Raw genomic sequence first — 9,776 nt, 5'->3', positions numbered from 1 at the left:
GATGAATGTATCGAGTTCAGAGAGTGCACGCTTTGGGTTGCTGAAGGGGTGGTGTAGTTTGTAAAGCCACGTTTCCCCACTACAGCATCTACAGATCCACGGAGGGATTATCGCGTTAGATGTGGAGCTGCGAGACAAGAGAGGTGATAATTTTGACACCTAAATTAATAAAAAGAGTGAATGAATCTCACTTGGAAAGACAGCAGGGATTTTAGTCCTTGCTTCTTTGGACTAGGAGCCACCTGTGTAGAACTGAAAACACTGCTGATAAAAGACTGAACACTGCCGGTCTATGTGACTGTGTGGGAGCTCTGTGTACATTTATTTGAGGAGGAAAACAACATTGTGATATGAATCACCATAAAACTGAGGAATCTAAGAGTGAAGTACTGATTGCTCGAGCCTCAGTGAGGGGTAAATTGAGGAGTGGTATTGGGGAAATGCATGGGCAGTGACTGGCCACAAATTTAAATGGTTTCTGTGACTCTGCAGGAGTTATTAAACTAGATCTATGCTTCAGCTTTGTATACAGTGGGCCTTTGAATAACAGGGTACAAAGAGACAGTGTGAGTTTGAATTGAAGTACGCAGAAACTCTGTTTCTATGGCGTGTGCGAATGCTGTAACTAGAATGCCTTGAGTTTCAGCCCTTGCATGTAATGGTTGAGTATTAATTGAACGGGAGGCCATTTGGCCCACTGTGGCTCTTTATGCTGTCCAATTAGATGCATCTCCTGAAATGTTTCTGTACTTTCCCTCTAGCTCAATGTTTCCTATGACATTTATTCAATTCAATATAGATTTGCGTTCAGTCTTTTAAAAAAACCCCAATTATCTACCTTTTTATATTTTATCTGCGTTACTTTCACCTTCAATCATTTCTAGCATTACTGTCCATTCCTGGAGAATACTCCCTGCCCAGCCTTTAACTCTCTATACACTGCAGCTGTTTTACTGCTACCGATCAAACTGTTCTGCCACACCATTACTTCTACCTTTTATTGTCTTTTTTCCTCAGTCCAACCTTTGCTTTTGTATGAAGGCCACTACCCTGGTACCTCCATAAAACCTGTTGGGTTGGCTTGAGTAGTCAGGTTGGTTTCAGTGAATGAAGGCAAGCAACTTGTATCAGCTGCCGCAGAAACTGGGGGTGCTTGAGGGCCAACTCAAACAGGATCAGCAGCACACTAAGTACAGGGTACAGTTTCAGAATAGAACCACAGCCTCCTTCATTTCTGCCCTACTTGGAGTTATTGTAGATAATTAAGGTAAAATCGGCTTTGTGTTTTTGTATAACTTCAGAATTTGATATGTTACTGTATGAATTACTAATGTCAACGCAGGTGTAAAATGATTTCAGTTAAAATGGCACTCAACTTGTTGTACAAAAAGTTATAGAGTTTCATTGGGAATATCCCAACAGTTTTGTGCTTGGGCTGAAGTAATTGAATGTTAGTTAACCAACCAGATGTTGTTGAATGATGTGCAGATGATAAAGTGATGAAATAAGTTAAAGTATTGATGGGTTCAGAAATCACATCACTGGAAATACTTGCTGAGATCAGCCTCCATTATCTGGCATTAGCTGGATAAAGCAAAAACAATCGATGCACAGTTTGTAGTTTTATTACAAACTTGTGTAAAATGTTATACATTTGCAAATTAACTGAAACTGAATTTTTTAGATAAAATTAGTTCACTGTATTTACATAAATTGTCTGAAATCTAAGAGAGAAATGCTTTACTTACTGGCAGTGTTTGGATGAAAGAAAAAAAAGTACCAGAAGGGGATTTTAAGGTTCACAATGTTAAACATACAGCAGCAGTTACAACAGGGTACAGCATTTACATCTCTCCTAAGGTGACCAAAAGCTCTTTCATTCATACATAAATTGAACCCTGAATTGTACCTTCGGCAGTACAGTGGATTGATCTGCTGGGGTGCTCTCCATGTCCTGGATCTCCTTGGCCTGTTCTTGTTTTGTAGTTCAATAGGTTAGAAATGCACATCTATAATGAAAGCTGGAAGGGGTATTGGTACCAAAGGAGGCATTAGGTCACTTTCTTCCCATTTTAAGGACTGATGCTGGTGTAGGTTGAGAGTTTATCACCAGGCTGCACTGACCGGGTCTGGCGGTGGGTCTCACAGTGCTGGGTCCAGCCGTGTGACTCGATACTGGATACATTGATCAGTCCTCCTCCAAACACCATGTATAACATTTGAAGCACTTGCATTTCTCTTCAATTTTCCACAATGTGAAGGATGCCACAAATCATTTCACAGCCAATGAATTACTTCTGAAACCAGTCAGTGGTTGAAGTGTGCCCAGCAAAACCCACAAACAGTGAGGCACCTATCTTCTTATACTGATGTTGGGTTCAAGGATAACTGGCAGCCAGCTCTTTTAGAGCAGTGGAACCATTTTATTTCACCAGCTGGGGCAAACTAAGCTCCACTGTGGCACTCAGGTTAATCATAAAACACAATTTTTTTAAAAAATACAAAGCAATTATTATCATTTAAAAATGCAGCAACATTATGATTTCAGTGTGGCACCAAGGAGCCTCGCACTGAGAATTTGTCTTTCAACTGCTTGTAATAGAGGTAGGAAACGAATAACGCAGAGGACAGTTACAAGGAGAAACAGGAGTTTGGAGAAATTTGGAAAATTGCTAATTTTATATATAAAATAACAGCAAATTCAATTTTGTCTTTAACCAACTTGGGGGTTGGAGTAAGGAAATGCAGTCACCGTGCTTCCAGCAAAGACAACAGATTGAGAATAGCATGAGATTGCTTCTGCCATGGTTCCTAATTACATTCATTTTCTGAAACAAAGAAAAACTTTCTACAGAAATGCCTTATGGAACTATAGATGCAGATAAATTGCATGATGTATACCTTGGCTGTGAAATACAGCATCGGTTTGTAGCACCAATATGTCCTTGATTCTCAATCCGCTATTTTAACTGTTGCATTAGCCTATATGTCATTAAGTGTTTTTGATAGCAGGGAAAATAATTCCATACAAACTCATAACAATTGTAATTTCAAGATGACACTGTTTGTCATTAGTATTATGCTATTATTTACTCCCTTTTAATTGCATGTAGTAACTTTCACTTAAATTCCTAGTGCTTTTTGACAGGCAGTCCTGATGCAATCCCAGGGTTTCCACGTACTGTTAGTAAATAGAGTACCTCTGGGTTCTCGATAGAATTAGCCAGGATTCCAAATTGTTCCCATAGACTGTCAGTGTTCATGTCTCTCGGGACTGATTCACGTAATATACAGCTCAATAGATCATCCGTAACGTGGAGGGTTTTGGTCTCACCTCGATGTGTAAGATATGGTGCACACAATGCACAAGTTGAAGAGGGCTGCAACGTCTTGCCACATATTGTCAAAATGCTTTGTTTAATTTTGTAAATTTAAAAGTTAAAATCTGTCACTGAAACTTCACGACAGCGAAATTAGAAGCAACACCTTCAATAAAGGAAAACAATCTGTTCGACCAATGTTCTTTTATGAAAAATCAAAGCAAGGAAATTAATCAATCTCTAAGTGGCTCTAGGGTGGATGTGGATTGAACATTGAACATGGAATGTGGTTTGTTTGTTTGTATGTATGAGGTGTATAATATCCATAATGTTTGTGAGATAATGTATGAGATGTGTCTGCACCCGTGAACTGCATGAATCGAGCCGAGTGACATGTATGTGTGCACGTCATTTTGCCTGCACGCACTCTGTGTATAAGTCTGTTGAAATCTGCATGTGTGTACAGACCCACATGTCCTACAGTACCTGCAGTGTTACATTCATTCAATGCCACCGTGTGCAAATTTACCTAATGATGTGCTTACATCTTTTCACCTCCCATGGATAACTCTTGTACCATTTGAAATAAAGCATAAAATGTTCATATTTTGGTTCGTTAATTGTGAGGAGCTTTAAGCAGTTGTCTAGAAGCATGTGGTGATCTCACAGGGGCAGTGTGGACAGCTTTTGGCCTGGGCTCCCTTGTAGTGTTGGCAGGGACATTGATCCGCACAGCAAGTCCAGCTTGTTTACAAGTCTGTCAGCCGCACACTGCTCAGAAGGAGCTAGGCCCGCTCTGTTCCAGCCCTTCACGGTTGGAGGGAAGGTCAACACGCTGCTCGTCCATCCGCTTGGCCTGCACCCTCTGGATCAGGCTGAAAAAATCCTCGTCGGGGACAGTGGGTCCTCTTGGTGTCGGGCTGGGAGGAGCACATCTCTGGTCATCTATCCTGGACGACTGCAACAGAAAATAAAGCATTTTAATCATCACACATCAGCCCACCTAAAATGAAGGAGCCTGCTTAGAATAGTTTTAACCAAACAATGATGGCATACTGACTGGGGGTATTTAGGGAGGATATGATTAACTTAAAACAGTTGAGCACAGGGACAGGCCCATCGGCTGAAAGTCTATGTCCAAGCACGAACATCTTTGAAATCTGTTTGATTTAGACCCTATTGGCCATAGGTCCTTTGAGACAATTCTATGATTTTCTTGAGAAGTGAGAGTCAAACACAATACACGAACAGGTCTGCCTTTGCTCAGGAAGAACCCACAATATCTGTGGTGCCCATTGAGAGCAAAGTGTATGAACCAATCTCTTGACAACGCCCAGAGGATTGTCGGCTGCCCTCTCCTTACCTTGGAGGACCTACACATTCGAAATAAAAAAACCCAGAATATAATAAAGGACCCCATCCCTGTTTGAACCCGTCAGGCAGACGGTACAGATCCACAAGGACAAGGACAAATAGACTAAAAAACAGTTTTTACCCCACTGCTATAAAAGCACTAAATGTGGCCGCCAAGGAACGCAGGGGCGATACAGACTAAGGGACTGTGGTAACGGTGAAATCGACAGAAGGATGGAGGGTCGCCTGTGATTTTTATTTATTTGCAAATTATTTTACCGCATTAGCTTTAGAAATGCCACTGGCTGACATTTTAAATTTCGTTGTACATGGCCCATGTTACAATGACAATAAAGAAACTATTCTATACTATTCTATTCTAACTCCATTCCCTACATATCCATTCGCCTATCCAAAAGCTTCTTAAATGCCACTATCAAGTCAGCCTCCACCACCACTCCTAGCGTATTCCAGGCACCCACCATTGTCCATGTAAAATAGCCTGCCCTATACATCTCCTTTAAACTTGGCCCCTCTCATCTTAACACTATGGCCTCTAGTCTTTAGCATCTCCACCCTTGGATAAAAGTTCCCACTGTCTAACCTCACTACGCATCCCATGATTTTATATACTTCTATACAGTCTCCCCCTCAGCCTCCGACTCTCTAAAGAAAACAATCTAAATTTGTCCAATCTCTCGTTATAGCTAATACAGTGTCTTCGTGGGTCACTTAAGGGGGCAGTTAAAGGTCAGAACATTAGTATGAGGCTGGAATGACACATGTCCAGTCCATAATGACATGTCTCCTCACATTAATTAATCCTTTCGGTTTTCAATGGCCATTTGGTATGGTAGCTTTCATTGGTCAGGTCATTGAGTATAGGTGTCAGGAAGTCATGATGCATCTTTATAGGACTTTGATTAGGTCACATTTGGAGTATTGCATGGGGTATTGGTTACCCCATTACTGGAAGGAGGTTTACCAGAATGGTGATGGATTAGGAGGTATTAGCAACCGTTGGGCGACTTGGATTATTTTCTCTGGAACGGCAAAGGTTGGGGTTGGGGGGGGGGGGGGAGATAGAAGGGAGACTGATAGAAGTATATAAAATTATGAGAGGCAAAGATAGGACAGTCAGAACCCTTCCCCCCCCCCCCCCCCCCCCCCCCCCCCCCAGAGTGGAAATGTCAAGTTGTAGAGGGCAAGCTTTAAGGTGTGATGGGGAAACATTTGAAGGAGATATGTGGGCAAGTTTTTTTTTAAATGCAGAGGGTGGCGATTGCCTGGAATACACGAGTGGGGGAGGTGGTGGAGGCAGATACGACAGTGGCATTTAAGATACTGGAGGGAATCGAGGGATATGGTTTATGTGCAGGCCGATAAGTGCTGGTCTTAGCATCGTGTTAGGCAAAGACAGTGGGCCAAAGATCCTGTTCCTACGCTGTACTGTTCTATGTACTCCTGAAGTTTCCTGAACACTATTGATGCCTGTGTTATTTGCAGGGATTAATTTTAAACTGTATTCAAATGTATTGGTGGGATTTGTACTTGCATCCACTGGACTGCTGCTAATCCTATCATCTGCTCTTGTTTAAAATTTGTCTTTTCCCATTCTGCATGCCAAAACATTTCATACTTCCTTGTATGCGTTAATCAGCCCATTTCACCACTCTGTTGGTGACTATCAATGAGTTTATCACCTTGCTTTAACACTTGAGTTTAACATCATGTGAGTGGATGCACATTCAAAAGGAATTCAAGAGAAATACCTCGAGGGGAAGAGAATTTGTGGAACTACAGAGAAAGAGTAGGGAACGGAGTGTGGAATCAGGATTATCAACAGACGTCAAGAGAGCAGATATCCTAATACCAACTTAAGGTGCCCACCATTCCTAAACAATCTCTTGACACTAGTTTTATGTCCGTCAATCAATCTTGTACCCAATACTCCAAATGCGGCCTAACCAGACCAATAAAGATGCAACATGACTTCCTGACTCAAACCTCATACCCCATTTGATGAAGGTAAGCATACCATTCAATGTTAACATATTCATACATGATGCATTGCTAAAGCAGTGGGATTTTCCTCACTCCTGGAGTGAGCCAGACCCCCTCACAGTTCCCACCTGGCATTTCATTAACATGTTGAAGAAATCATCTCCGGGCTCCTGAGGATCTCCATCGGGCCGCAGATGCCCCATCACCACCTGGCTGTTGTTGTGCGTGATCCTCAGTCCAGGCAGGCCGCCCACGTTGGCTCGTTGATCATCTAACCTCCGACTCTGAGAACTTGCTATCAAGTCAAAAAATTCCTCTGTCTGCGGGGATGTAATGAGTGATGCCTGAGCTGTAAAGGAAGGGACAAAGGGTGGAATACCATTAAAAAAAATGAGAAGGCATCATCAGAGTGAAAATAACAGCAGTGTATTTTAGTTGTTAACTATAAATGACTGCCTGAACAGTTTTGGTACCACATGCTAAGGAGTTTGTGATGGACAGGACGTCTTTCAATGCTGTTGTTTGGATGAGATACAGTGATGCTGTGAGATGGTACATCAGGGCTTCATTTAACCCTTGCAAGTGACATTAATCAAAGTGCATAGGAATTCACGCTGGTGCTCTGGCTAATTTTTAGACCCCAATCACACAGCAAATAACCAGCTAATCACAAAGATTAGCTGGTCATTTATACAACCACATGTGGCAACCAAAAGTACCTAAATTAGCTGCAGCACTACTAACACCACAGCAATAATTATACTTCAAACGTGCATAAGTGCATGCCCAGTGTTGTGAAATGCAATATACAAATACGTTTAATTTTCTTTTTCCAAGGTAATCTTATCTAAAAAATAGTAGTGGTAGATCCTCATTCTCGTGTCTATTCAATAAGATCATGGCTGACCTTATCCCTCAGCACAATTTTTCATCATTACCCCCACCGCTCTCAATTCCCTTAGCATCCAAAGATTCATCCATCAACTATGCTGATAACCATTCCTTTGGTTGGCTGAGATTTTTTTAAAGTTTGTTAATTCACAGTTTGTGGACACTATTGGGAATACTTGTGTTTATTGACAATCCCCGATTGCCCCTGAACCAAGGAGGCAGTTAAGAGTCAACCACATTGGTGGGTCCAGAGTCACATATAGATCAGATCAGGCAAAGCCAAAATAATCCCTTCCATGAAAGACATAATTGAACCTTTGTGTTTTTAGTGGCATTGTGCTTACTGAGTCCAGATTTTTTATTTTTTTATTTCAGGTTTATTTGGTTTAGTTTAGAGATACAGTGCGGAAACAGGCCCTTCGGCCCACCGGATCCGCACCAACCAGACATCATCCCATAAAATATCACTATACTACACACGAGGGACAATTTTCCGATGCTAATTAACCTACAAACCTGTACGTCTTTAGACTGGGAGGAAACCGGAGCTCCCGGAGAAAACCCACGCAGTCACAGGGAGAACGTACAAACTCGGTACAGACAGCGTCGGTAATGATGATTAAACCATAATTATGAGTCTTAGTTCTGGAGTCCCCACGTGTGCAAATACATCCCCTTTGACTTAATCTCTTTTAAAGTTGCCTTTAAGCTAAATCCTTAGCCTTCGCTTCTCTAAGCCTTCAATCTTTAAAATAGACATAATCCACCAAGTTTGGTATCACCTTTGTGAATCTTTTCTGCATATTTTCCAATGTCTCTGTCTCCTCTCAGTAAAATGAAGATCTGCATAGTGCACAGTATTTCAACTGTTTGCTCGGCAGTATGTGATGATTGCAAAGTAACTTGCTGTTGGTATATTGTCTACACATGGGCAAAAAAAGTGGACCAATGCTGACAAATTTCACATTCACCTGTGCACTGTATTCACACTGCCACCTCCTGCATGGGTCAGCATTTTTAAATTTGGTTTCTGACATTGAATGTGGGGTTTGCCAAAACTGGAAGTGGAGGCAAGATGTTTGCCACAATTAGATGAAGTGCTGCAGACACTGTTCAATGTATTGAGGGGGGGGGGAAATCAGAGAACTGGATGCACGTGAAGCTCCTGGAGTCCCATTACGCCGGCAATTGATTCTTGTATAAGCTGCGTTAACTGGATTATTTGGTATGCCGATCTTGTTTACCCAAAACTGGGTGTGATATAACCCCTCTCCATGGTTTACCAGGCACACTGAGGCTGCAACATTCTTGGTCAGTTTAAATTATAAAAAATAGTTCTGGCAGATCAAATTTGGTTATTCTTCAAATCAACATGGATGGACCTTTCGTCTGAAAGTGATGATGTTCAATTGGAACTCTACTGTGGCCAGTTGCAGAGTTGTAGCAGCTGGATCACCGGGGGAGGTGGCTTAAACCAACACTCAAGTTACATAGAGACACAGAAGACTGCAGATGTTGGTATCTTGAGCAAATCACTGGACATACTATGTTCCTCATCTTGTACTCACATATTCTGTCCTGCAGAGGAGACACTGGGGTTGATGCATTCCCAGTCAAGCCATTCTGTTGCTCTTCAAACGTGCAGCGCTGGTCATCCATACGATTACTTTGGAAACGACTTAGTAGATCGAAGAAGCAGTCTTCATCTGAAGGATCCCGGTTTACCCTCTAAACAAATAAGGTTATAATTAACAAAATGTGAATTTAATGTTGATTTAATATTTTGGACAATGTACCAATAATTTACAATATTTAGGCAATAAGAAAAAAAGAATTTGAACTGGAAGAAGATGCAAGGAACTGCAGACGCTGGAATCTTGAGCAAAACACAAACTTCTGAGTAACTCAGCAAGGTCAAGCAGCATCTGTGGAGAGAATGGATAGGTTTGAAGACCCACTGGAAGATGGATCCAGACTTGAAAAGTTTCTATACACTCCCTCCACAGCTGCTGCCTGACTTACCGAGTTGCTCTGGCATTTTGCACTTTGGAAGAACCTCGAATTGTTAACAAACTGTTCAAACATGCTTTTGATGCAAATCAATAAATACAATAGAAAAAATGGAACATTTACAAGATTCTCTTTTTTACCTTTACATGCACCTATACAAAATGATTCTTCTGACACTAGTCATTCAAAACTTGTCAC

The 9,776-nt window shown here is 41.5% G+C and overlaps 1 protein-coding gene across 4 annotated transcripts in view; it reads right to left on the bottom strand.

Annotated features, from left to right (window-relative positions):
* Positions 1-1,609: 1,609 nt before the first annotated feature.
* Positions 1,610-9,776, bottom strand: part of LOC129712021 (G-protein-signaling modulator 1-like) — a 139,982-nt gene continuing 131,815 nt past the window's right edge. For all 4 annotated transcript variants that reach the window (XM_055660147.1, XM_055660149.1, XM_055660146.1 and 1 more), the window contains 3 exons: positions 9,137-9,296; positions 6,806-7,026; positions 1,610-4,278 (listed from right to left, as the gene is read on the bottom strand). In XM_055660147.1, the coding sequence (XP_055516122.1) occupies positions 4,096-4,278; positions 6,806-7,026; positions 9,137-9,296 (564 nt within the window). In that variant the 3' untranslated portion in view covers positions 1,610-4,095. The remainder of the gene's footprint in view (positions 4,279-6,805; positions 7,027-9,136; positions 9,297-9,776) is intronic.

Source organism: Leucoraja erinacea, chromosome 31 (genome assembly GCF_028641065.1).
Source record: "Leucoraja erinacea ecotype New England chromosome 31, Leri_hhj_1, whole genome shotgun sequence".
In the NCBI taxonomy this organism is placed as follows: Eukaryota; Metazoa; Chordata; class Chondrichthyes; order Rajiformes; family Rajidae; genus Leucoraja; species Leucoraja erinaceus.
The sequence above is the reverse complement of the archived record's forward strand: the minus strand, read 5'-3'. Positions and strand labels throughout refer to the sequence as shown.